The sequence below is a fragment of the Zonotrichia leucophrys genome, chromosome 5 (assembly GCF_028769735.1).
Source record: "Zonotrichia leucophrys gambelii isolate GWCS_2022_RI chromosome 5, RI_Zleu_2.0, whole genome shotgun sequence".
Classification (NCBI taxonomy): Eukaryota; Metazoa; Chordata; class Aves; order Passeriformes; family Passerellidae; genus Zonotrichia; species Zonotrichia leucophrys.
Window position 1 is genome coordinate 49,545,654 of NC_088175.1, and position 27,820 is coordinate 49,573,473.

Consider the following 27,820-nt stretch of genomic DNA (forward strand, 5'->3'; position numbering starts at 1 on the left):
CATTTCTATTGCTGTTCAATGTTTTCCTGGGTTGTGAATGTTTAAATCTAGATTCAGGTACCTGTGGATGAATGTGCCACTTTCCACTCCTGGTTTTTCCTTTGTGTGTTCTAAAACCCTTCACTGTTTTCATTTTTCTGTTAATTCATACCGTGAGGTATCTGGGGAGATCTTAGAGCACCTTCCAGTACCTAAAGGGCTTCCAAGGAAACTGGAGAGGGACCTTGGACAAGGGCCTGGGGTGACAGGGCAAAGGGAATGGATTTTAAATGATGGGGTGGATTTAGATGGGATATTGGGGAGAAATTATTTAATCAGAGCATGGTGAGGCCCTGACACAAGTTTCCCAGAGAAGCTGTGGCTATCCTTTAATGGCCATCCTTTAAGTGCTCAAGGCCAGGTTGGATGGAGCTCGGAGCAACCTGGGATAGTGGAAGGTGTCCCTGCTGTGAAAAATGCCAATCACTAGTTTTTAAAATTTTAAAAGTTAATAGTAATAAAATGGTTACAAAAATAGTAATAAAATTAGAGTAATAAAAATTTGGGCAATAAGGATTTGGGACAATATGAGACAATAAAAACAAAGAGTTATGGACAGTCCGGGTACCTCTTTCAAAATAAGCCTGAAAAAGGACCCCCGTTAACAGAGGATTAACCCTTAAAAGCAATAGTCTGTTGCATGTTCATACATCTCATACATGGTGCATAAATTCTATTCAAACAAAGGATTCTGTCTGGTCAGTGTCAACTTCTTCCTCTTAATCCTGAGAGCTGAGCGAGGCAGGAAGAAGTTCACTTCTTCTGATAATGGAGCAATAAATTCTCTTTCTCTGAAAGATTTAGGTGTCCTGTGGCTGCTATCTGTTGCAAGTACCTCATTCCCCTCTTAAAAAAATATCCCAGATATATAGTTTCTATATTAACATTATGTTATAACCTAAAACTATATTTAACACACTACTTAAAAGAATTAATACAGCATTACTTTCTAACACAACACATATACTATTCATTTTAATATTTACAAAAAGCCAATCATAAAATACACATTTTTCACAATTACAAAACTACATTTACCATACTCTTAAAAGGTTTAAAGGACACTACTCAATACACTATAATACATATAGTAAATATCTGCGTAGAGCCATGTAACATGAACTTTTCACACCTGCCCATGGCAGGAACGAATGGTCCTGAAGTTCCCTTCCAACCCCAAAGCGGCGATGGCCACATGACGCGTGAGGGAGGGTGGCACAAGGGTCCCTGGAACCCTTCCCGGCCGAGACCGCCCTGCGGCCGCCCGGCCCTCGGGAGCGCTTCTCCCGCCTCGGCTCCATCCGCGGCTCCCGCCCCGCCCCGGAGGCGGCACCGCCGGGAGAGCAGCGCCGGCTGAGGCAGCCTCGCTCCGCATCGCCGCTCGCCGCGCACGGCAGGATTTGCCCGCGGAAGGTGAGCGGGACAAGCGCGGAGCAGCGGCGGCGGCAGCGCCGGGAGCCCGGCAAGGCCAAGCGGTGGCGGCGGGGGGAGCGCGCAGGTCCCGCTGCGGCGGAGAGCAGGGGCAGAGAGCGGGAGAGCGGCGGCGTTTCCCGGGAGCAGCGGGGCGCGGTGGGTGGCAGTGCGTGCCCGGCCCGGGGCAGGTGGGCTCGGGCCGGGGCCGTGCCCTGAGTCACTGCGGGCGGCCGCACCGCACTGCGCTGCGCTGCGGGGCCGAGGCACGGAGCGGCCGCGCTGGGCGGTGGAACGCGGCCAGGAGGCACCGGCACCGGTACCGGCACGGGCTGAGCCGCTCCCCGCGGGGATGCCGCTCCTGGTCCCCTTCCCCCTGTCCTCTCCCCTTTCCCCCCACGCTGGCGTCTGCGGTGACAGCAGCGGCGGGTCTTGTCCGCCTGCCTCCTCCCAGGTGGGACTGCAGAGAAATTCTGTTTCACTGCCGGGCACTGAGCCTTCCGCGCTGTGACAGTTGCTGTTTCCTCTCATTGAGATGGGCCGGGTGATACGAATAATTTAGAAAATTCAGTTTAGGAGGCGTTTTCTTCTTTAATTTCATCTAAGCCAAATTGTGAATTGCTGTTTTTAGATCTAGTATTTGCTTTTCAAAGGTTGGAATTTCCCGATTATACATTTCTGAAAACACACAACAATTATTTTCCCAGAAACAGATGCATTGAATTACTGCTCTTTTGCTGGCTCTGATGATTTTTATTCATCTGCTTTATATTTATGCTGGTCATGACTTGGTGTTGCTGAAAGGCAAAGCTGTTTTTGTCTGCTGACACATGGGTGACTGAGGACTCCTGGAAGATGGAGAGATTCCCAGGGTGGTTCTGTTTGCTGTCCTGAAGGGCTCTTGCTGTAACTACCAGACTGAACAGAGCTGCTGTAGATCTCCATCACTGTGGAACAACCCTCTGGCTTTGAAAGGCTTCTTGCAAAGTTGTTTGGCCCAGAAAATAAGCTCATCTTGCACATTATGGTTTTGTTTTTTATAGTTTCCCCTCTGCTCAACAGTAAGTCATATAGAAGGGAGAAAAAAGAGAGCAGGTTGTGGGGTTTTTTTTAGTAATTGAATGAGTTTTCTTAAGGTTCTTTTGGATAGGTTTGAGTTTTTTGTTTGATGAGTTTTGGGATTTTTGTCAGTAGAAAAATTAGCTAAACTTAAGGTTGAGAAGTGTTTAAATATTTTTTTGCCGTGAACCCATTTTGTCAAGTCCACAGTCAGTGTCCTGGGAGGAAAAAGCTCCATCCTAAAATGGTTAAGGTCTGCCATGTTAAAATCTTACAGTTGCAGGCAGAATAAAGAGCAGTGACAGTTTTACTACATTTTATTGGATGTAAAACTTCTTATCTGAATACCTTTAATATTTTGGAACTTTGAATGCCACTTGGGCTTTAAAGACAAACACAAATCATGTCCTTCTAGCACAAGTGAGGTCCCTCTCTCCCTGCTGTGTCCGCTTGATGCCTCCTCAGAACATCCCCCTCTGCAGTAGCAGAGGTTTTTCAGCAGGAGCTGGGATTGTAGTGCAGAGCCTGTGTGCAGAAATCAGTCTGAGAACTCTGCTTTGGAGCTGCCTGTGTTAAAAAAATTCCTGACCTTCCCATCTGGCTGCTGCCTACGGATTGCAGCAGCCATGGAGACCTGAGCCACTGCTGCAGGCACTTGGTGAGTTACTGCCTGTGTCGGTCCCTCAGTGAGAGGGAGAAATTTTGGGAGAGGAGAGGCAAAAGCTCCCGCAGAGCAGCCAAACCTCTTGCAACCCCGTGAGAGAGGAGAAAGGAGAGCAGTCTGGCTCCAGGGTTACTGGGGAATTGCTAAAAGAGAAAAAGCATTTGAGACCTTTCTTTTTGTTAGGTGCATTTGTAGCTGTGAGAAATTGGGAGGCCTGTTGAATGGTGTAATCAGAGAGGAGACCCATCTGAGCCTGTCAGGGCTCAAATGTCAGTTCTGAGAATAAAAATCCTGTTCTCAGAATAAAAATCCTCTCTTGGAAAGTGCAGTTATTTTTCTCTCTTGTGTTTCCTTGTTTTTCCTGGACAGTGCTTTCAGTTTTATACTGAAACAAATCTTAAAACCTTGGTTCATCACCAGGCACTTTGCTTTTGAATAGAATAAACTTCTATTACCTCTTTATGCCCTCATATTAGGGAAGAAGCACGACCAAGATGAACTGCATCCTGCTGACCACCTGCATTGTTCTGATTGCTTTTTGTGGCTCTGGTGAGTAGAAGAGAGGGACTTAGTGGTTTAATGTTATGGCAGAGGCTGAGAAAATCCTGGAAGAAAATGCCAGAGGGGGGAAAACCAGTGAGAAAGGCCTGGATTAGTTAATACCACTGTGGGGAATGTCAGTAACCATCGAAGCAGGGCTCAGTTTCTGTTCTGATTATCTTGGGTCAAAACAATCAGAACAGGAGATTCTCAGGAGAGAGAATCAGGGGTAGGATGTGGTGCTGCTTAACACAACAGAAAACTGATGTTTTGCTGCTGGAAAATGGGATTCCTCTTGTGTGAATTGGAAACTAGTGTGTAGTATGAGAGGGAAAGGAAATGGATTTTAAAAAATTGATAGAAAAAGACTGAGCTGCAAGTATCTGTCATTGCCTGGAAAAGGCAGTCTTCAAGAGCAGATAAAAGGAGCAAACGAACATCTTGTTCTGCAGGCATATAATGGTGTTTTTTAAAGTGACATAAATACGTGCTTCAAGATGTGCCTATCAAAATTGCCAGCTTCAATTGGTGCACTGACATAAGCTTGTCAATTTTAACTGAAGTCTTGAGTTTAACAATTTTATCTGAAGTCTTGAGCTTAATAACCAGGCATATGTTTAGTGACAATTAGATGCAGATAAGTGATTCTTCTTTTTTTTTTTTTTTCCTTTTCCTTTTTAATGCTGCTGTTGTCTCAGTAGTTTAATACTCAGTGAAGATAAACCCTTGTTGTCTTAGGTTCTGCCTTAAGATGTTACCACTGTGACAACAGCCCTACCCTATGCAGGACCAACAGCACCTGCTTAGCGACTGAAGACACTTGCTTGCAGTTAAAATTTGGTATGTACAGTGTCCCACAGACCTAAAATAAACCCACTTGGATCAGCTTTCATTGCCTGGACACCTCTAATCTGGCCCTAGCATGCATATCTCAGCCTCACTCAAAAGGAACTTGCAAATACTCTTGAAGGTCATGCTTATATCCAAGCAATAATGTAATGATTTAGATATGAGTTGTAGCTATACAAGAATGTACATAGATAGCTGTATATCCAGATTTAAAATATAAGCAAACAAACAAAAACCCACACAAGGGAGCTGCAAAAAAATAAAGACAGCATTGAGTTTCAAATACAAATTGTCAGTCTATGAAAACAGATAAAGGATGTGTAGCCCACAAAATAAAGCTGCAGATGAATGGCTCAGTTGTTTGTGAATTGACACTATTAAAATAAATTCTCTTTTCCTGACAGTGAAGTGATTTGTGTCTGAGGATGGGCATCTTTAACTAGATCAGGTTGCTCAGAGTCCGGCCTTGACTGTTTCCAGGGATGGGACATCCATCTCCCCTCTCGACAGTCTGTGCCAGTGTTTTACCACCCTTATATCTACCTACTCTTCCAGCTCTGTCTTCTGCACGTTGTTCACTGAGAGCCCTGCCAAGTGCTGGCTCAGGCTGTCAGGGCACTGCTGGAGTCCCCATCCCTGCAGGGATTTAAAGGCCATGTGGATGTGGCACCTGGGGACATGGGTTAGTGGAGGGCTTGGCAGTTCTGGGTTAAGGATTGGGCTTGATCTCAGAGGTCTTGTTCAGCCCAGATGGTTCTGTGAATGCAGGCTGAGCTGGCTGGTGATGCCAGGTATCACTCAGGATCCACCCTGTATTTCCCTGTGGGTAAATTGGATATACACTGCTAAATTTCTAGAGAAAGCAAATTTGGACACTTCTAAGCACTTGAGCTTAAAAAAGGAAGTGCATGGCTGTGGCACAAACAAAACTGTAGGGCTGATGCTGGGGGCACAAATGGCCCATGAACTGCAAGACACAAGACTTTACAAAAAGTGTCTCTTCTGGGGAGGGTGAGAGGCCAAGCCCAGTGATCTGTCCCTGAAATTTCACATCAAATTCTCATTTCCAGTCTGCTACAAAATTGGAGGTACATTTTTTACCTTATTAGCCACTGCTGTGCCAAGTGCTGTGGGTGGGATGTGGTCAGACCTTGTTCTCTTTGCACAGAATATTTCTTGCTAGAAGGTTTGTGCTGGATCTGTGCAACATTTCTGGGTGTGGAGCCGCAGAACCAGACCATGCAGCTTCTGCCTCCCTCCACTGCCCTCTGATGCCATGGCAACACAGACCACAAGGCCTCCATCCAATTTCTGTGTTTACACCATGGCCCCTGACACAAATTGAGCTTTGCCTTCTCCTCACAGTTTCATTCTCTAACAGTGGCAGTCTAAGCACTGCTTCTCTCTCAGTACCAAAAACGGTGTTACTGTCAATGCTCTCTTAATCTGTTTAATTTTTTTTGTTCCATAGGTAAATTGAGAACTTTCTCCTGCTGGAAGACATCCCAGTGCAATGTGAATGAAATTGCTGATTCCTTCCTGTTGGATAATTTTGAATTCTTTTGCTGCCAACACGACCTGTGCAATGAGAGTGCAATTACTGGGGTTAACAAAGCAGCCTTCAGTATTGCTTCTGTAATGGCCATGTTATGGATGCTCCTGTAATAATCCTGATTTCTAAGCTGTCCTTTCAAGATGAAGTTACACAAAACCATTAACTCTTTTCTATATAGCATATTTTCAGCTCCAATCCATAGGCAGAAATATTCCTGTGTAATTTTGTTTCCCTAGGTTCTGTTCTGTGTGTTGTTACCACTTGGTGGGTGTTTTAATCTGTCTCCCTGCTCCTGGGGAATATCAGCTCTAGGGAAGTCATGTTACCTTGTGGAGAGCCTGGGCAAACTCCAGTGGGTGATGTGAAGGAGAAGGAACGCTACAGCTTTTCTGCTGGAAACTGTCATTTTTTTCCTGTCCCATAAACTGTCATTATTTTTGGTTGGCATTTCTGTGGGTTTTGATTTGTTTTGCTTTGGATCCTCCTTGTCACAAACCAAGCAGTGGATTTGCCCTCAACACAAGAAGTGTTGGACCATAAGTGTACCTTGCTGCAGTCTTTGTGATGAATATGGAAATATTCAGTTTCAAGTCATGTAAACACTTTGTTCCCATCACTGTACCTGTTTTTTTTTTTTTTCTACAAGCCAATGATATAACCTTGTCAAGTGCTGTTATTTTGGGAGAAAGCATCAACATTTCTTAAGCCAAAACCAAAATATTGCTGTAAGTGAGAAACACTTCTCTTTTTTTAAAAATATATATATTTCTGTGAGCATGTAGACAACATGTGATAGCTTCTTTTTGGATTTTCCTCATACATTAGCCATGCTTAGGATTTTAAGTGAGCATGTGCTTTGCACTGAGTATTTATTGGTATACTGAAAATCAATTATAAAATGCTGAGGAGTTGAAATGGCACATGTAGGTTACTTCCTCACCTAGTTAGCTTTTGGGTTTTGTTGAAAACAGTGACATGTAAACTTAACCCTTCAAGCTTCCACCTAAGATTATTAAAATCTTGCAGAACTTTCTTTCCATAAATGGCAATGCACAATATAGCTGTGTATTTATATAGCATGAATAATACCTGCTCCATCTGTAGGTGTGAGAGGTCAAATCCTGAAATACTTACATTGCTGTGCTCCGTGGTGGAGACAGACCTTGGGACAATCTCTGGTACCTGGGGACCCTCTCAGTCAGGTGGGATGCCAGATCTTCCTTTTTCTTCTTCTGGAGCTGCTGGCATATCCCTGCCAGAGTTGTGTCCATTGCCAATGGGATATCCTCTTCCTGAGGACCCTCACTTGTGCTCGTGACACCAGTGACACCAGTGACACCAGTCACAACAAGGGTGTTGTTCCAAATCCCTGATGTAATCCACAATGTACCTTTTGGTTGAGTTTATTGTAGCTATGAAAGTGTCCTGGGATCTCTCCCATCACTCTAAATACAGAAGTTGTCCTGTCTTTGATAAATAAAAATGTCAAAAAAGAAGAACGTGGAGTGTGTGGTGATTTGTTGGTATTTACAGCTGGGTAGGACTCCAGTTGTTTCCATGGGAGGTGCATCCATGCTTGCCATCCAGAGACTCAGCAGGTTCCAAGCAGACTCTCCTTCCTTATTTTTATTTCCCAACTCATTAAAAACAGACACTGGAAGACAGCAATTTCTGCACAATGACTTTTTCCATTGTTGCAGCACCATTTGTCAAACTCAGACTCATTTCTGGTGAAAAAGTATTAAAGCACTGACTCAGTATAAATTGGGGGAAGGTTTGTAGCAGAGAGGTATCTTTTGTTGGACAAGGTGATAGATTCCTTATGCTTAAATCATCCTGATGGCAGCATTTTTTCTCTATTATATTGTCAATGTCTCCTTTTTGATGGTACTTTTAAACTTGTTTCATTGCCGTATGGCCTGCATACATGAAATATTCTTTTTTGTTAAGTGCAAAAAGAAGCTCTGTATTTTGTGAGTCTAATCTTCAAGCAATCATTTTTAGTATTTCTTTTTTGATAGCCTTGAACACTTTGTCTAAATTATACTTCTTTGTTTCTCTTCTAGAGGCAGCCTAAGCAACGAGTCCTTGTGTTTTAAATGTGTTACTTTCTTTTTGTAAAGATCAACCAGAACGTGATTTAATTCCTGTAAGGTTTGCATTTTCTGAGTCTGGCTGTGCTGACTGCTGAGTTCTTTCCTGCTGCTTGTTGAACAGTGGCTGCTCCTTGAACTTTGGCATTTCTCCCCCTGCTGCTGCTGTCTTATGCCCAGGTTTGCTGGCCAGTCCACAAAAAGGACCATTAAAACCAAGAGGGACGTGAAAACTTTAGCTCAAGTATTAAAATGTTGAAATTTGTTCTACCAGGACTCCCAAGTCCTCTGCAAAGCTGTTTTCTGGGGTGATTCCCAGTTTTGGGGTGGGTGTCACAAAGTGGTGCCTGAAACACAGGGACTCCAGGCTTTGGGCCTGCCTCAGTGGGAGCATCAGCCGGACACTGTGTGTGGTTCAGCTGTGTCCTGTAAGCCCCAGGACAACGCAGAATGACTTGGGTGAGCCGCTGTGCAGAGGTGTCTGTTGCCCCCTGCAGTGAGTGCTGGGTAACTTGTCCCTGTTGCCGGGGTTGCTTTGGTTTTATTTTGTCATTATCTGAGTGGTTTGCTCTGTTCTGCATTAGTGGCATGACTAAAACTCCATCCTTTGAATGTGCTTTTTGTGCCACTACACGTCATTTATGTACTAATGATCATCTGATCATCCAAGAATACCCTTCCCTACATCTACTTCTCATAACCAGCAGTCTCTTTTTTGGGGGATGCACACAAGTTATATAGGAACAAGAAGGAGAAGGTAACAAATGGAAGCTTCAGCAACAACAGGAATTCATTCTTGTAGTCTGTTTTGAGCATGAATTCCTCCTCCAAGTCCTCATGGTGGTAACCAAGTGTCCTTTGCCTTGAACTTGGGCATGGAGAGAGCTTGGGAGCCTCCTGCTACTGGTAGGAATGTATGCTGATACACCTGGTTGAGAAGAATTTGGCTTTATCCTGTGTGAAATCCTTCTCTAGTTTTACCATCCCTCATCAAAGATGATGTGGGATGCCCCCCTGTTATTTCAGGATGCAGGAAATTGTGAAAAGAAGCAGATTCATGGGGAAAAAACTGACAGGCAGAGCAAGCAATTTCCTCCCACTGCTTTTTGGTGTGAGAGGAATGAGGAGGCTGACCAGCGAGCAGCTTTATTTTGTAAAAAGAAGTAGCTAAGATAACACAATAGTCCCAGCAGAGAGCTGCACATTAAGTACCTCACTGTTGCACTAACTGGGGCATCTGGATTCTGCTGAAATATGAATATTAAATGCATTGAACTACAGTGGTGTTCCTCCAGCTGGAAGAGAGTTTAATGTGTCTGAATCTCTGTGTGTCTCCAAGGGCTTGGATCTCACTGGTAAATACAGTCAGTCCTAAGCTGGCATCACAGCAGGGGGGTTTGGCTGTGCCTAAACATCCAAGAAAGCCTTGTCTGTGAGATCCCCATGTTTACTGAGGCAGAAACAAGCACACTGCACTTTCTGACTCCCCACAAGGTGAATATTGCACTATCAGCGCAGTGCTAACACCATCCTGCATTTTGGAGGGGGAGAAGGGAACGACTGATTGGCTGTGAGATCTCCAAAAGAATTGTGTTGTCATCTCCACTCCCATCCTTCCAAGAATAATTTATACACTAGGATAAAATAAAGACTTGCAGATGATATTATTTTTATGAGTATGACAATTTACAGCATAGGGAAAACTGTCCTGGAGCCTAGGAAGGGGCAAATTAAAAATACTTGTAGTTTCTTCCTCCTAAGTGAAATGAATAAAAACAAAAGGGTTTGGAGCAAAGTTCCTCTCCCACACAAGGAAATCTCTGCATGTGATCCAGTGTTGGTTCTATGTAAGGGATAAGCAATCTTGAATTGATTTAGATGTTTCTGAACCCATAGCCCAGCACTTTGTGAGTCCAGCTGAGATATTCATGGCACACTAGTGCTGCTCAGGAATGACAGCTCCACCATTCCTCACTGCACAGGGTTGGTTTGGTGCCTGATTCAATTCAATTCAAACAATTCAAACCATCCCCTCACACCATTTTGGTAGGTAGGGATGGGAGGGCAGCAGCTGCACTGCTGTTTTCTCCTCTCTCACAGGTATTCAGAGATGCTGCTGTGGGGCAGGTTTGGAGAAAAGCTATGGAGACACTGCAGGATGGGGATAAAATCCCAAAGGGTACAGGTTGAGAGGATGGATGTTGTGGTCAGATTCACAATGGAATTGGTTTTGGAAACTGCTGCAAACCACAGAAACCTTATTCTCCAGAGCATTCTCCAAGGAGCGCTCTGTGCCACATGCAAACCTGTGGTTCTGGAGTTCACTCCATGCTCAGACTCCTATTTCCAGAGATGCTAAAGTCTTGCAGGGATCTTCAGGCACCCATCATCATCATCATGTGTCATGTTCCTTAGGGATCAGGGCTTGGGTGAGAACGTGCACAGCGTCACGGTTTAGCTCACATCTGTTAGAAACAATGTTAAGAGTGTTGCACCAGGAAAAGATTAAAGAGATTGAAATGACACAGCCACATCTTGAAATCAAATGACTTTTAAAGTCTGATGGGTTTCTTCTTTCCTGCTCCCAGTCATGGTAATGCTGTAGAATCCTGTGAATTGAGGTTTATTCTCCGTTCTGTGGAATGAAGTGATGCTTGTCTGGGGAGTGGTGGGGCTGTAGTCTAGAACCCAGTGCCAATTATCTCTAGAAATCTGCAGTTTGCACACAGATAAAAGGACTATCTAAAAGATTACAAAATGCAGAATATCAATGCTGCTGCTGTCAGATATGAGGCACAGCTTCCTTTTGTACCTGTATCTTTTACCCTATAGCAAGCTGGTTTTATAAAAAAAGGTTTTATAAAGCAAGGTTTTATAAAAAAAACCCCTTTTGCTGCTTACAAAAAGGGTTTTCAATCCATTCCTCTCCCTGACAGTGAGATCAACAGAACTATTGTTATGAAAACTCCCTTTCCTAATAATACAGCAGCCAGTTTTTCTAGTATGAAAATGTTTTATTTATAAGTGTCTCTTAATTATATTATACACTGCAATGTACTGAGCTGGTGGAATTTTACTGGAGACTTTGGCATTGCTCATGTGTAAATGTAACAAACTAAAGGAGAGTCTAAGCTGGAACAAAGGCCTTGGGATAAGGGCTTTAAATTGAAGGAAGGCGAGTTTGGAGTAGACATCAGGAAGAAATTATCTCCTGTGAGGGTGGTGGTGAGGCGCTGGCACAGCTGAGCAGTTAATAAATACGTGGTAATGTGTAGGGAGAAGCATGTCTGGCTTGTAGCTCCCCGCTTTCTCATGGAAAAATGGGAAAAAGTTTGGGAATTCGGGGAGCTCCGGCGGCCTCCGGCCCGCAGCGCCGTGAGGGAGGCGGGCGCTCCTCCGCGCCGCCAGGGGGCGCTGCCAGGGGGCGGGGCCTCTCCCGGTGGGCGGGGCCGGGGCTCGGGGCCGCAGAGGCGGCGGCGACGGGGCCGCGTCGGGGCTGAGGGGGCTCGGCGGGCTCGGGGGCCGCGGCCGCCCCTCCGCCGCCCCGCAGGTGAGTGCGGACATCGCGGCCACGGTAAAACCCCTGCCCTGCGCCGGCAGGCCCGCCCGGGCCTCGGCCGGTGCGAGCCCGCCCCGCGGAAGCCCTGAGGGGGAAGGCGGCGGAGGTGGGGGGGTCGCTCACTCCCATTGCCGGGCGCTGATGGAGCCGGGCAGGAGGGGCTGGGAATGCGGGAAAGGGTGGAAATGACTCTTTGGAGTTCTCTGCGCCCCTCTTGCACCTGCACTGCTCTAATCTGCGGCTTCTCCACTGGGTCACTCTCACAAAATAGTGCTTCCCTTGTATTAAAAATATTTATCTATAATATATTTAGTATTGAAAATATTCATATTAATATTTAAATGTGGTCAGTGTGACTAAGAGATCGTGTTTATAACAGGTGCAAGTAATAGCTATATGATGTCTCAATATATTTTCAGGGTGTGTTTGTGTGTGGTTTGCTTAACACTGCTTCAGTTTGTGCTGTGTGTTGTATGTTCTCGCAGATTTTGGCCAGGAGCTTTTAGTTCATATATGGCACAGATCTCCTGAAAACAAATTTAATTTGTTCAGCAAAAGAACCGGCATCTTGGTGGGTAAAAGTGAGCAGTTACTAGAAGAAAACAAATAAAAATGGTTTTCTTTCAGTAGATATGTTGCCAACACCAAATTATTTCGGGGAATGCATTTAAAATAATATTAGGTTTAGCTGAGCTGTTACACAGTTTGTTTTTGTGCTGTAGGCCTGTGGCAGAGAGGAGGGAGGGGACTCCATCACCTTCCTCAGTAGTGAGGGCTGGAATGAGCTGCTGCCCAAATCTGTCATGTGCCCTGGTGCTGGGCCCTGTGCTCTGACTCAGGGCACTGAGGAGGCTGGAAAGTGCCCAGATGAATAATGTGAGATTAGGGGTTTTTTTTTAGCTGGATTTGGCTGCAGCTGGTAGGGGATGATTTAGGAAGGCAAAGCTGCCACTGGGGCTTTTCTTTTTGGTAACATTCTGTTGTGATCAGAGCTGAAATCTCAGTTGTACTTTTGAGCATTAAGAGAAAGTTGTTTTGTAAAATTAAGCAGCATCTGTTGTGTCTCGTGGAAGTTGTGGAAGATAGAGTTGAGGGATTGCAGCTTTAACTAAAAGAGTTAAAGACTTGAGGGATTGCAGCTTTAACTAGAGATTGTAGCTTTATCTTGCTGTCTGTACCCCAGAAGAAAAGTAAAACCCGTCCTTCATTGATTTCATGCCGGGTAGGAAGAGCCTGATCAGTTTTGTTTCCCAACTTGATTTGGAAAACTTGTCAGTGGTTGGTGTCACTGATGTAAATGAAAAAACACCAGGAAGGAGCAGTTGAGGTATTGGTGTAGGAATGCTGGCAGGTGAGACCAGCAAAATGATTCTGTCAGTCAGAGCTGGGAACGAGCTGAAATATTTACCAATGCCCCACCGTGTTCCATGTAGTGAGTCATTCTGGCCTCCCTGTACCTGGGGTAACCTTTGGTGTGCCTGGCAGTGAGCTTTTCACTGGGAACAGCTTTGGTGTTCCAGCTCTGCAGTAGTTATGAGAGGAGAGGTTTACTTACAGGTTCTGCAGTTCCCATCCCCACACCCATGGCTTGTTTGATTTTAATGTCAGGAGAGATCTTTAGGAGGATCCAGCCTGGAATTGTAGGTGATGTGGGTTGCAGTCTGTGGCTCCTGGTTAAGCTTTGGAGTGGTGAACTGCTTTAAGGGCAGCCTCTGCTATCAGGCTGCATTCTTTCCAAGATAAGCTGTGTGCTGGTGCTCACTGCTTTCCACACTCAGGCCTGCTCTGTGCACGTGTGGTTCACAAGTCTGTAATAAGAATGGGAAGGACACATGACTTTCCTCTGGGTGTTGCTAATTGAGAGTGACAATTACTGAGCAGGTGCCGTGCTGGTTGTGCTTTTCAAATAAGCAGCAATTCAAGCAGTTTGATGTTATTTAATGGTTTTAGCCTTAATGTGTGATTTTTTTAGAAATCTGTGTCGATGTAATCCCTGCTTTCCTGCAGGGACAGGCAGTGTTTAAGGTCAGGTTAAATATTAGCAAACTATATGTGGTTTGTGTCTTCTATTTATATGTTGGAGAGGCAGCTGTGCAGAATAATACTCCATGGCATTTACTCTTTAAAGACTTCTCTGGATTATTTTTGGAAGTATTGGCGTTTTACTGACTGGCAGTTTTTAGAAAAGGCATGTTATGCATATTTTGTACATAATGAGAAGTGTTATTTCTCAACAACTGGTGGTATAGTGGAGATCAGAGGTGCTGTCAGAACTGAGCAAATCGCTCTCAAGCATTTCACAATGAGGTACACAGAAGTATGAATTACAGTTATTGGAGTCCCTGATACTTACTGAGGTATTATTTCATTTATTTTTCTGTAGCCATCGTGGAACTATGTGGAAATGGGGTAGTGATGATTCTCCTTCCAAAACAGCAGTAAGTACTGAATTACTATTAATTTCCTTTTAAGACTCTCTGACAAGGAGAATATTTCATTTTTTGTACACTAACTATATGTATTTTCTCTTTTATAAAGCAGTTGTTTGACTGGTTCTACCATGACAGTTCTAGGGCTCTAAGAGTCAGGTTGTGTCCTGTGTTCTGATTTCTTATCTCCTTGATGTTTAATCTCTGTGCCTTCCACAGCTGTTGTGCCTGTCCTCACTCTGCTTATCCTGCCTTAAGAAAACATCTGTAGGAGTTACATAAGCTCCATCCTCAGGGTATCTTTGGGTAGAGTAGATTCAATATCAATATTTTATGGGTATTTATTTTATTTAGCAGCGCTGCTGGCTGTCACAACACAGATCAAGGCAATGAGGAAGTTCAGGTGTTCATACCTAGAATGCTTGGGTGGTTTTGCTGCATTTCAAGCCAGGCTTGCTAAGGCAGCTCATAAAGTTTAGAATTCCATGTGGCCTGGTAAAACCAGCCTGCTGTAAGTATGTATAACCCATGGAAGCTTTAGCATTGCTGACTGTTGTAATGAAGTGGGACACGAAGTGCAGGCATGTGAGGGCAGTGCAGTGTGCCCCATTTGGCTGTGGGGGGCACCCTGCATGTCCCCAGGCTGAGGATTCCCTGTCTCTGCAGGCTGCGGGCTCCGGGGCCGCGGGGAGCGTGGGGAGCGCGGCCGTGACGGATCTGACGGAGCAGCTGAGCAGCACCGAGCAGCTGCTGGCACAGCTCAAGGAGCTTGTCAGGGAGAAGGATGCTGAGCTGCGAAGCAAAGATCTTCAGCTAAAGGTACTGAGCACGTCTTCATGTCACAACCATTGTGAAAATCCCCCTTCAGTCCTTTTTGTCACGTTTTGCAAGATTCTGGTCTGCTACAGCAGCTCTGGGATGGTCACAATGAGCTGTTCTGGGCTCTGGACATTGCTGCTTGTTCCCAGCGTGTGTTCTGTCCCAGGACTGAGCTAGAAGGAATTTAGATCTAATATCATGAAGGCTTTTTTTGGGCCTTGTTACTCTTTTTAAAAACATCATAAGATTGATCTCTTCCTAGGAGAGATTTCTTTCTGCCCTTTTTATCTGTGGATGTGAACAACCAAGTGTTAAAATACTGCATGTTTTAAAACTCATTGTGTATTGAGTTCTCTAAAAAAAAATTAATAAGTTTTTACACTTTCATGAAGGTGTCTGTCTTTTTGCATTTTGTAATCTATTTTATATTTTTTAATGAAAAAATAATTGTATTTTTTATGATAAAATAATTCTTTTTTTATAAAAAATAATTCTTGTTTTTTTTATGCAAAAATAATTCCTTTTTTAATGAAAAAATAATTCCTGTTTTTTTATGAAAAGATAATTCTTCTCATTAAAAAGTCAAGCCTAGAATTTGTATAACTGTGAAAAAAATAGGGAAATTTATATAATAAGGTTTTGAATTCCATACAGTAATAATCACCATGTGCAGAAAGTGTAGATAAAGAAGAGAATATTTAAAGAATGAAAATGAAACATTGGAATGTCTCTTCAGGGAAGATATTTTTTGTTAATCACTTCAGATTTCTCCCTCTCTCATTTTTTTTTAATGGAAGAATTGAAGGAGGCAGTTGTCCATGTAGCTAATTTAGTCTGTCCTGACTTTGATGTTTGTAGGAGGAGAAGGAATCTGCTGATGCCAAAATTTCCAAGCTGAAGCTGCAGAACAAAGCCAAGGTTGCATCATTAACCTCGCAGCTGGAAGAACTGAAGAAGCAGTTACCAGTGGCAGGAGGCGTAGAGGCCAAAGCAGAACCAAAAAAGGTAAGGTGTTCTCATATTTGAAAGCAGATACCATTTCTGGGCTGCTGTAGGCTGCTTTCCATGCTGGACTCAATGGGGAAATTCAAATTTTGAGCTGAGTCAGGTTAGGAACAAGGTAGACTGAGTGGGTGCTGTCAGTTCATCTGTGTTTTTATTTAATTCTTGTATTTTTCAATAGAAATCCAGAAAATTGCACCTTCCCTTCAAATTGTTTTAGTAAAAATTTCTCAACCCTTCATCCTATTAGCACCTCTAAGTTTTGACACATGTAAATCAGGCAGATAAGTTTTGGAGAAGAAATAAAAACAAAACCTGTCTTGTTCCTTAGGAAATGTGTAACTCTCCTTACAAGCAAAATGTAAATTAAGTGCTGGAAAGTGACAGGTGTTTTACTGTTAACAAGAGAGTCTCAGATCTGTTTGGAGAAACACAGTTGTGCAAGTAGACTTGTATCTCTTCCGAGCAGGACTTCATATGGCTTCTAAAATAACTTTAGTGAGGCTTCAGTTTTTCAGGGAGATTTGTACATGAAAGCTGTGCTGGAAGGGAAAAGTAACAATCAGTTTGTTACAGTCCCTAGTTTTCCACAAAAATGTGCAGTAACTGTTTATTCTTCTGATCTTTTTTTGGCTGACAAAACATGCTTAGCAATTGGTTTCTTGTAATGGCAGATAATTGCTATAAAACAGCAATTACAACTGGGGAAATTCTGATTAAAGACATGCTTAGGAATGGTTGAATTTACATTTTTCCCCCAGTAGTCCTTTTTCCCTCTGATAGGTATGGACTACACTTGCCAGATTATCTGAGTTTCAATTGCTGGAGAAAGTGAATCTCCTTCCAGTTCACTTTTTAGCAGTAATTATCATGAATAATTTAAATACAAAGACTTTTATAAGCTTAATACAAATTCTGTGCCAGCTTCTACATGGAATATGAAATATAGAAGAGAACTGAAACAGGGTCTGTGAGTAAAGTCTGTTTTTTTCATCAATATTATCAGACTAAGTAGAGGTACAGAATCCAGGAGTTACCTGTTCATGGAATACAAACCTTCCTGTTTTTGCAGGCATCAAAAGATGGAGACCAGGAAAATGCTGCAGCAAATCGAGGGAAAATATTAGTGCTGAGAAGGAGAATTGAAGAGTTGGAATCCCAGATCACACAAAAAAATGAAGAGTTACAGAAAAAGGTGATGTTTTGTATGACATGACTTTTTACCTTTGTGGTGTAGGATTATGTTTGAATATGTTTATTTTAGTAGATATTTAATTCTGTGCTACTGAAGAGCCATTGTGGGAGTTTTCTGTTGAAGAATTGTAATGTTCCAGCCTCAGCAAGGGCAGTGGGAATTGAGCATTCAGTGAGCAGGGAATCCTGGATGAATGGAGAAGGATACACGAAGATGAGCTCTGTGGGTCAATGTTGTATTTAAATCTTGCATTTTGAACAAAAGTACTGCTTTGCTTCAGTTTTACTCATTGAAAAAATAAGTCACAACAGGAGAAATTGTTGGCAAGGGCAGATTTCATGTGGTGGTGTTTTTTGGACATAACTTCCCTGGGGGTGGTGGCAGGAATGGGAATGCTGCAGAGTTTGAGGGGAAAGTTCAGTAAATAATGATTACATTTCAAACAGAACCAGTTATACATCTGATTGTAATTTTTGGAGTAGGCTAACTCAGGCAGTAAGGAAATGATGCAGACCATTCTGTGCTGGAGGTGGAAGCACAGAGCACAACCAATTCTGCCTTTTGACCGCAGGATGCTGAGCTGGAGGCGCAGCGCGGCCGCGGGGCTGACATGGATGCCATGCTGGCAGAGAAGGAGAAGAGGCTGGCTGAAAGGGATGCTTACATCAGGGATCTGCAGGTGGCCTGTGGATCCAGTGATGCTGCCAATGAAATATTCCTGCCCAATGAGGAATTGAAGGTATGTTAGCAGCTCAGGTATAAAATCTCTGTAGAGCTTTCAAGGAACCAATGACTTTGATATGATATGTAGTCAGTCCCTCGCTGAAGTTAATTCATATGAATAAAAATTCTTTACTGACTATCTTAATTTATATATATTTACTTGCTTATTTTGTTCTTACCAGGGAGAGGCTTCATGATTGCTGTATCATTTTTCTGCTAATTGTCTTTTGGTTTGCATTGTAAAGAACCAGCTGGCAGCTAAAGAGTCATCCCTGCAAAGCATGGAGATCCTGGTGCACAACCTTACCAAGAAGGTGGGAGACAGTGAGGAAAAATGCAGCTTGTTCCAGGAGCAGATCGAGAGTCTGAAAAAAGTTCAAAGCAAGGAAAGAGAGCATTTCCAAGGAAAAGAAGCTAAATACATGGAAAATGTAAGTAAATGCAGGATTCCAAAAGTTATAGCCAGTTTTTGGGAAAAGTAGAATACAAGTGTTTGAGGAGGAGGATGCCGTTTGGGCTTAGTTGTTAGAAACTTGCTAGGAATGAACATAAGTGACTAATTAATGTATTTAATGTTACTGGAAGCAAAATTCAGACTTAATTTGGAATCCATTATCTTTCTGTACCTTTAGTTGGACAGTTCAGTGTGGTTTTACAATAGTTTATTGGCTGGTTTCATATTTATTTTCTTTTTGGTTTCATATTTATTTTCTTTTTGGTTTTAGATACGTGTGTTTCAAAATATTATCCAGGAAAAGGAGAAGGAGCTGGAAGCACAGAGAGAAAAACATGAGCAGGAGCTTTTTAGATTAGCTGCTAAGTCTGATGCAAGTGCTGACCTAGAACAGGTATGTTGCTCTGGAAACTCAGCAGCCTGAATTGGGAGTCATGTAATTACTAAACTCTGTGACACAGTTCAAGTGTCTGCTTGGGAGAATAAAAATAAGTCTTTTATAGATTGCTGGATTATTTAACTTTTTATTTTTGGTAGCTGCTAAAGGCTTTGAAACAGAAGCTCCATGAAAAGGAAGAAGTCATGCTGGGAAGGACACAGGTGATTGATGTCTTGCAAAAGGAGCTGGATGCCAAGGACCAGCAATTGAAAGTAAGTGCCATAAGTAGGAATACAGATATAATGTTTGACAATGGTAGGAAAAATACTTTGCATTGAAATTCTAAATGTTTTTGTGCTGGTTTTTTTTTTTTCTTTTAACAGGAGAACAATGAAAACCTGAAACGTCTTCTGTCTGAAAAAGAAAACCTCCAGTCTAAACTGGATGCTGAGAAACATGTAATGAGAGCCCAATTAAAAGACATGATGGAGAAACATGAGCTTGAAATGACAAAAGTTAAGGCGAAATACAATGCTGAACTGCATGAAATTCAAGAGAAACATGAAACTGAGCTGCAAGAGAAAGACCAGGCCCTGGTTCAGCTTCAGAAACAAGTGGCAGAATTGAGTGCTGGTGGACTGAGTAATTCCAAAGAAGTCAAAGATCTGGAATCTATAACCAAAGAGAAGATGGAAGAATTGGAAGGTATCCTATTGAAACAGTTGTCACTGACAGTATTAAAGGTTTCTTTGCCACAGACTTCAATGTGCTTTGAGCCAATTTCATACTTACTGCAATTAGAACTACATGAAAGTTGATGGAATGTTATTGCCACAGTAATTAAAGGGATCAAGTACTATAGCAATGAGGGTTAGAGGATTACCAAGATAATCACAAGCTGTAAATTTGTCACTGTGTCTAAGTCTTATGTTTTTCTGTAAATGCTGTTGTCTTGTGTGTGTAACTTCCGGTTGCTAAAGGAATTACACACAAGGTTTGTATTAATAATCTGTCTACAGTTTAAAATAATTCCTGCTTCTTGTTTCTTAGTCCAAGTGAAATTGAAAACAGAAGAGGCCAGCAAATCTGAAGCCAAGTTTTTGAAAATGAAGGCTTGGTCTAAATCAAGGATCAAACAGCTGGAGGATGAACTGAAAAATGTATGTGTAGCTTTGTGTTTAAGGCTCTGTGTCTTTCTTCAACTACTGTGGTTGGAGTTTTGATTGGCAAAAAGTAAACTGTGGCATAAATAGAATATTAAGATAGTTTACTGTAAGGTAAATTATTTTTAATTTTATTCAAACCTGAATTAAGGTATGAAAATGGAATGGACATAAAGTGTTGATACAAGATGTAGTTTAAATAAAAAATAGTACAAATTACGTTACCAGCATTCAGGAGTAAATTTGTTAGAGAGAGCTGCTGTATTGCACTTTAAATATTAGAAAAACAGCTATTCTAGATACTGCTAAAGAATAAGAAAAAAAAGGACTCAGCTGTGATTTGTTGTGTTTTAAACCCCCATAATTGTATTTTCTTTCAGTTTTCCTCAAAAAACAATGATGTATCTGCCTTAAGCAATCGTGTGTCAGAATTAGAAGTTGAAAATGAAGAACTACAGTCAAAACTTCAGTCATTGCATGAGATTGGAACTCAGAATGGTAACAGAAAATCTTTTGCAGATGATCCAAAGTAAAGAGACAAAAATAAATGATTTGTGTCCTCATTAACCAAATTTGTTGTTTTTGTAGAAGAACTGCTGAAAAAGCTCGAGCTCTATGAAGAGCAGCAGAGGAAGCTGCAGGCTGATCTTGACCAAGTTACAAAGAGAGCAGCTTCACAGGTTGACTTGAAAATTGATTCTCATGAGTTATTGATTAATGGTGCTAATTAGACTTTGAAAAGTGTGTCAGCTGGATTTTGGAGCTGAGAATTAATTTATTGATAGATGGAATTGTCAATGGCTGTTCAGTTGGAGAACATGATGACAGATTTTGAATTACTCAAAAAGATTGATTTCTACCTACTTTGCACACACTTTAAATTACATTTTTCCAAGCAGTTTGCTGTTCATTTAGTTATGTTTAATGTGAGTCATCAAAGTGTGGCTGTTATTTTGTAGACAAAATATTTTTAATACTTTATGAATTTGTGGGACTTGTTGTTCACATAATCTACAATATCTACAATCTGCATTTACCAATTTCATAGATTTTTATTTAAGTTAAATGATGAATTATGCTGGTTTGCCAACTTACAACGTATCTACATTTGCAGAGAGGTGTGGTAAATCTGTTTTAATACAGAATTTCTCTTGTTAGGCCAGTGAATCAGGTAGTGTGGATGAACTGCAGAGTCATCTCTTGGAATGGCAGGAAAATGTCCCAGAGTCAGAGGAGTCCCGGGATCAAGTCCGAGAAGAGAAATCTGCCATGGCCTTGAGAATGGCTCAGATTGAGGAGGAGAGAGAAGGTGAATTATTTTATTTCCAGGCCAGCAGTCCTGTTTTTATAGATCTGTGTGTGTCTGTTGTGCTTCAGAACAAATTGATAGCACACCACCATGACTCATTTCTGTAGTCATAAAATATGTATAGTAAGTGAAATTGCTGAAATTTGCAATTTCTGCTTTTTCCTGTTCCCTTGAGTTTGTTTTTCATATATTCATCTTGTCTTATATAATTTTTATTAAGTAGATGTGCTGTTTATTTGCCATTTGAGCTGCTGCTTTGTAAGACTGCTTGACAGGCTTATTGTGTGCATATGATAAATGATAAAAATGATAAAAAAATGTTATCAATGATAAATAGTTCCCCATTGAAATATTAAAGCTGCCTACATAGAGAACTGGTGAAAGTGTGGGGAACTTTAGGGTTGGTTTGAATTAGAGGAATGAAGGTGGTGCTTAAGCAAAATGTACCTGACATGGAGTTTCTCTTTAGGAAACTTCTCATTAATTCTGTTTAGGATATTTAGTGATCTGTTAGTAGGTGCCACTTGTATAGACCAGCTGAGTAATGCTCACTGGCAGTGGTTGGAGGTGGTTAAAAATATCAAATAATCTACAGAAAATAGCATTTCAAGTAATGTCAAGCTTTAGAGCTTGCTAAATTATTAATTAATCAGCTGATGAGAAACTGAAGTAGCTTCTATTAAAACTTATGAAAGTCTGGTTAAATTTTAGATAGCTTTTACTGCTCTTCCCATGCCATCTGAACTAACTTGCCATTTTTGTCCCCCTTAGCATGGGGAATAATGGCAGGTTTTAATGCACAGGACCTCCCATCATAATTAATCCAGTTAGTTAATTTGAGCCTTCTCTTTTCAATGTGTAGCTGAATTATGTTTCATTTCCATGATCCATTTGAAAGTTCAGCGTGTGAGCACAGAAGTGTTTTAAGGATCACGTCTCTTCTGTTTGAAGGATTTATGCTTTGCTATTGAAAGGGAATAATACCCCTCCATCAAATCTACCTGTTAGCACATCTGTGCTGGCCTCAGAGCCACATGCAATATTAATAACACTTGTGAAATTTCCTCTGCCTCAGTCCAGGTTTAATTGTGCATTTTTTTTTCCCCTTGGGAGTAGCATGATCTTTCTGTTTCTTTTTTCCTGCCGTTCCACCTGGTGAGCCCTGAGCGTCCCTTCCCCCTCCACTCCTCCCCTCACTGCGATCTGGGCAGCCAGGGAGAGCAGTTTCCCATCAGTTTTGTGCATGCAGGTTCCTGCAGCAATGGCCCCCTGCAATGTGCTGTTGCTGATTTCTCCTGCTCTTGCTTCTTGTGGAGAAAATTGCCAACAGTACCTTGCAAGGTTTGCCATTGATGGTTTGTGGATTTTAGCAATGTCTGTAACAACTTTTGGGTTTTAACTTGAGTTTCTCCTGCCTTGCACTGCCTGTTTTCTTCTTTTGTATTAATGAAATCATCTTCATTTTTTCACTCTAGTAACAGCTGACTCCATATTTATGTTTTATCTAGAGACAAATTTCTTGGCTTGCCACAAGTGGTTGTGGCTAAGTAAAAATCAAATTAATTCTTAGTACTATCTGAAATTCAGTAGTATTAAAAAAATAATGTTCTATCCCATAAATTGCTGAACTTGCATGCATTACTATTAGCTGCCAATATTTTAAGCCATGTGTAAGCAATATGTAGCATCAGTAGTGACTCAGGGAAGTACAGACACATCATAATTTGTTATATGCAGTGCATATCTGAAAAAAGGTGTTCTGGGAAGTTTTCCAGGTTTTTACCTTAGATAATTGCAAATGAAAACTTCCTAAGCTGCTGTAAAACATTATAAAATGTATTTACTTACTAATTGTTCTTAAAGCAATGCTCAATTTAACTGGAAGTGTTTTATCACTTCTCTGAGTGTGCTAAATCATTCTAAAGCTCCAGTTTCTGTCCTTCCATTATTCTTGTGACAGTTGTAATTTCATTGTTTTTTTTCATCATCAGATACTTAGGAGCCTAAATATGTTGGGTTCCTATAGTACAGTGTCAGAAGAGGGGTTAAATTTTTACCTGGAATAGATTTTATTCTTTGAACCCTTTAACTGGCAGTTCCTGTCATCAGAGGTTTAAGACCTGTGATCAAAATTTGGCATTTAATTTTACAGCCTTGAAAAAGTGTGTATAATGATAAAAAAATGTGTAAAATCCAGAAAATAAATACACAAGGGTGTTTAAAACACCTATGAACTGACAGTGTAAGAAGCCAAAGTGTAATTGAAATCAGAAGTATAATCCAATTTATCAATCCCACTTAAAAAGGGTAATTTATTTTTTCTTTACCTTTTTTCCCCACTAATCTTTTCTGACAAGACATTAGGGGTGTAATTTTGGAATATTACAGGAAGAATTTTAATTTAGCACATGCTACAGAATTGTGAGTTAAGGAAATCTGTGGTGTGAGTAATCCTTGGCCAACTGAGATGAAAGGAATTGTATTCCTTGTAGGGCTGAATCTCCACATCGTTCCTGGTGTTGACCTTGCAGATGCATTGACATAAATTCTCTGAGTTTTGTGTGCTGTGAGGACAGCTGTGGATTCATGTGGTTAAACCAAAGGCCAAATTCCTAATTATCCAATTAATGTAACTTTCAATTAAAATATGGAGCCACCTGTACTTGCCCTCCCTTTCCCTGGCTGTGCTGTTGTGTCTGCTTTGCATGGAACGTGTTGTTTCCTAATCGTTACCCCAAATGTGTTTTGTTGTATCACAAAACAGATGGGAATGCACTTCAGATGACAAATCATTTCTAACAATGAACAGGATGCATACCTAAGCTTTCATATTCTCAGTTTATTCAGTGTGTTTATTTACTAGTGGTTCTGTATTTGTCCTGAAAAGAATGATGTTACTAATTTATGATAAGATGGTTTGATGCCAGTATAACATGTGCTTGTGACTTCCTCAAATGATCTGGCTTTAGAGCTTGTACTAAAATTCAAGTTTTTATAAAAATGGTTGTGATTGTTGAAGTTAAAAAGTCATCAGCTGTAAAAGCTGTGGTTTTTATCATACAAATTAGATATATTTGAACCTGGTAAATTGAATTGAGATGTAATTTGGCATTTTAATTGATTGGCTTTCCTTCTTAGCATGGTATAACCTCACCCTTTCCACCCTCCTGTATAAAGTCTTCCTTTAGAGCTGATGAAGAAGTGAAGTTAGACTTTGGTTTGCTTCTTCTTAGTGAGATACTCAGACTTTGTTATGTTCTGCATAGCAATGTTGGAGGGAAATCACAAGGTGAACACAGTGGATTTTAATCTTTAATCTTGTTCCTGTCAGTCATTTGTAGGGACTTCACCCTGTCCCTGGTCTCTTTTCATGTAGTAGTGTCTGATATAAATGTAAATGCTTTCCTGTGGCACAAAACTGATTGAGGATGACTGGTTCTTTCCTGGCTGCTCCGATCCAGCCATAGTCTCAGGGCAGCAGGAGCTGGAGGAGGAACTGGCCACAGTTCAAGGAGTGGGCAGGCTGCAGCAGGCAAGAAGAAAAGGCAGTCAGACCAGCAGGAAGCTGCAGGTAGGTTCAAAGAGATGTGAGTTTATTTTTACCTCTCTGTTAACAAAACTGTGGAAAGTACTGTTATTCATGTGGTGCTTTAGTATTTAAAACATTAGGAGCTTAGGAACAGAGGTTGGAACTCAAAACATTGATAAATTTAATGATCATGTTCAGAGCCAGAAGATGAGAAATTCTCACACCTCTTACTCCTTTCCACTGAAAAATCACAAGGTTCTCCCTGGAGTAATTCCCATGCCTGAAGCCACGTGCATGCTTCAGATGTTAAGGCTGTTTTTAGCTTCTATAAAATCTTTACAAATCTTTTTGCTGGTGGAGCTTTACTGAATAATTAGTGCCACTTCATTCAGGTGGACTTCTAGGTAGATGGTGGTGTACCTTGCATGAAAAAATGGTAACTTTTTTGAAAATTAGGATGTCATTGTCCCGTTAACAGACTGTTGGAAGAAGATAATTAGGTAACTGATGCTTCAGAGGACTCAACTTCAGAAATCAGGGCACTAATTAAGATATCCAAACATTGTTATCCATTAGCTTTTCAGATAGCCAAGGGTGATTTTAAAGGCTTGCAGCTATCTTAAAGAACCTGTGGGAGACTTGGCTTTTCTGGAAATAATATCTGGAAGCTGGGCAGGCTGCTCTAGTTCACAGCAATCCCACAGACTTGCATTTAAGTGCCCGAATCAGTGCTGAGTTTTGGGATTTTGGATTGAAACTGTGGTTTTAGTAGCTGAATTATCTTACCCCTGCTTGCTTCCTTCTTTAAGTTAAGCTTCCTTCTCATGTTTTGTGTGTAGGAAGAATTCCCCTTCGATGGCAAACAATGCTTCCAAGAACTGAATGTCACCTTGGATAGCACTGACTCAGCTGAAGGAGAAAACATGGGAGGTTGGTGGCCAGAGTACCCTTCACCCAATGCAGGTGTGATAGCTACTAGACAGTTGATGAAAGCATGCACACAGCATCTGCATTTTGTGTCTATTTTTGTTTTCAAATTCAGCTAACAGCCCATTTGTGGTGTATTCTAATCTTTGTTGGATTTTTTTGGCTTGTGTTTCCTTCCTTTTCGTTTCCAAGCATGTGCGTGCTGGATGAACTGCCTAGTTCTGGCTCACAAGTACAGCATCAATATGGCTGAGCACTGGAATTGGATGAGCTTTGATGCCCATCAGATATCCCATGTGGCAAGATCATGTGTTTGTTTTAAGTTATGAGTTGCTCCTGTGAATGTGTTTCCAGTTTATATCACAGTTATGTTGCAAACCAGAATTCCGTTCCATTGCTGCTTAATTTAAAAATACAATTCTCAGTTTTTAATGCTGATGATTTTATATTAATGGTAAAGATTGCAAATACATCTTATTGTTAAGATGGAATGGGCTCACTTATAAATTGTCAGTCTAGACCAGTTTATTAATAATTACTTAAGGTGTGATCCTGCAAGCACCTGATCAACTTGTGGTTAATGTAACGTGAGCCACACTACTGGCTGAGCCACAACAGTGGTGGCTCAATATTTGAATATTTCTGCTAGGTCCTGAGTTCATGAGCTCTGCAACTTATTTTGATTTTCCAACTGTTAAGGGTACTTTTGCCATCTAAATTTTGGGGATGTAGAGCCTCAGGCATTCCCACTAGAAAATAGGTGAGATTTGTTTGTGCCCAACATTGATGAGAACTTTGAATAAAGCCATTTCTAGACTTTGGGAATTTTGGTGGACTTCTCTTGAAAGAATTTTCCTTCTTTGACCTGAGTAGGTTTACGGAGTGTGGTTGATGAGCTGGAATTGGAAAGAAACCAACTGCAAGAACAAATACTTTTTCTGGAAGAGCGTTGTCAGGATTTGGAAGACAGATTTCAGCTTCAAGGTAGAATGGAGGCTCTCCAGGTGAGCTTTGGAGTTGTGTAACTCTCATGATGCAAGAGAATCATTCTGAGTTTATGTTCTTTCTATCACAGCCTACAGTAAGCTAAACCCATCAATTGGCAGCTGACAAAAAATGGCTGAAACCCAATTTACGCTCATTAATTATGTTCCCAGAGAGTTTGCACATCCTGTATTATGTTTTGAGGCTGAAGCCTGTTGCTTTTGTTCAGCATGTGGAGAATGATGATTAGGATTAAGCTTCATTTGTTCTAGAAACTTAGTAAAAAGACAACATGATTTTCATAATTCTTTGTGAGGTCTTTGCCAGAAAGTCCACAATTAGATTTGGTTATGACTCGTTTGAATTTCCCACTCCTTATATTGCTTAAGTTTCTTTTCTGTAAGAGTGTATTAAATTTTTAAGGTTTTTTAAATTTAATTTTTTATATATATGTACAGATTTTTAGAGAAGAAACTGCTTATATAAAAATGATCCATAATTTTATATAAATAAATACACATGCAATCTAAACTCCTGATATGATCTAGACACAGTTATATTTTAAAACCATTCACTGAAGGCCCCACAGAGAACAGTAGAGTTCTTTTAAAAGGAAAAGTTATTTTTAGTATTGCCTGACTGACAAATTACTGTGGTAATTTGGGAACCATATTTTCACTTAAGTGACACAACTGCTGTTGTACTCGTACTCTTGGTGCATTACTCATAGTTCTTTATCTGCTCAGTTGCACGTGTATAGAAAAGAATGACTGGTTTGAAGATGAGAGACAAGCTTACATTAATTATTGAGACTCTTGTAACAAAGCCTTTCAATACAGGTAACGTTTGGTGTAGAGGAAGAAGGGCAGCTGTTGAGGGCAGTGCAGGTGTGTTCTGTCTCCTCCAAAATGCCACCTTTTGTTCATGAATGGTGACAAGTTTGCCACGTTTGTCCTACTTGCTGTTGATTCTGGATGTGTTTTGCTTTTGGTTGTTGGTTGCTGTTGTACGATTTTTTTTTTTTTCCTTTTTCTTTTGGTGGTTTTATTTTTGAATTGGTGCAGTGGATCTGACTAGAGTAGGAGAGATTTGTGCTGTGTTTGAAACCTCCAAAAGGCTGTGTGAACAAAGTGAAGTGA

At 41.3% G+C, this 27,820-nt stretch overlaps 2 protein-coding genes across 6 annotated transcripts in view; both read left to right on the forward strand.

Moving 5' to 3' along the window:
- The first annotated feature begins 1,274 nt into the window (after positions 1–1,274).
- On the forward strand, positions 1,275–7,615 carry CD59 (CD59 molecule (CD59 blood group)). Of its 2 annotated transcripts, none has more exons than XM_064715468.1 (4): positions 1,275–1,452; positions 3,649–3,721; positions 4,451–4,552; positions 6,033–7,615. In XM_064715468.1, exons 2-4 carry the CDS (start codon positions 3,667–3,669, stop codon positions 6,224–6,226), a joined length of 351 nt encoding a protein of 116 aa, XP_064571538.1. In that variant the 5' UTR covers positions 1,275–1,452; positions 3,649–3,666; the 3' UTR covers positions 6,227–7,615. The 2 variants fall into 2 exon arrangements, with proteins under 2 accessions (XP_064571538.1, XP_064571539.1); XM_064715469.1 differs by lacking the exon at positions 1,275–1,452 and adding an exon at positions 1,465–1,608.
- Positions 7,616–11,670: 4,055 nt separating this feature from the next.
- LOC135449036 (golgin subfamily B member 1-like) overlaps positions 11,671–27,820 on the forward strand; it is a 34,461-nt gene continuing 18,311 nt past the window's right edge. For 2 of the 4 annotated variants that reach the window (XM_064715486.1, XM_064715489.1), the window contains exons 1-17: positions 11,671–11,759; positions 14,152–14,206; positions 14,864–15,016; positions 15,875–16,021; positions 17,091–17,213; positions 17,785–17,952; positions 18,182–18,367; positions 18,662–18,784; positions 18,928–19,041; positions 19,153–19,474; positions 19,820–19,929; positions 20,313–20,430; positions 20,521–20,612; positions 21,091–21,241; positions 24,703–24,812; positions 25,610–25,733; positions 26,571–26,701. In XM_064715486.1, coding sequence (XP_064571556.1) covers positions 14,165–14,206; positions 14,864–15,016; positions 15,875–16,021; positions 17,091–17,213; positions 17,785–17,952; positions 18,182–18,367; positions 18,662–18,784; positions 18,928–19,041; positions 19,153–19,474; positions 19,820–19,929; positions 20,313–20,430; positions 20,521–20,612; positions 21,091–21,241; positions 24,703–24,812; positions 25,610–25,733; positions 26,571–26,701 — 2,214 coding nt within the window. In that variant the 5' untranslated portion in view covers positions 11,671–11,759; positions 14,152–14,164. Of the gene's footprint in view, positions 11,760–12,299; positions 12,340–14,151; positions 14,207–14,863; positions 15,017–15,874; positions 16,022–17,090; positions 17,214–17,784; positions 17,953–18,181; positions 18,368–18,661; positions 18,785–18,927; positions 19,042–19,152; positions 19,475–19,819; positions 19,930–20,312; positions 20,431–20,520; positions 20,613–21,090; positions 21,242–24,702; positions 24,813–25,609; positions 25,734–26,570; positions 26,702–27,820 lie in introns of those variants that run through there. The other 2 variants (XM_064715488.1, XM_064715487.1) reach the window with 2 other exon arrangements.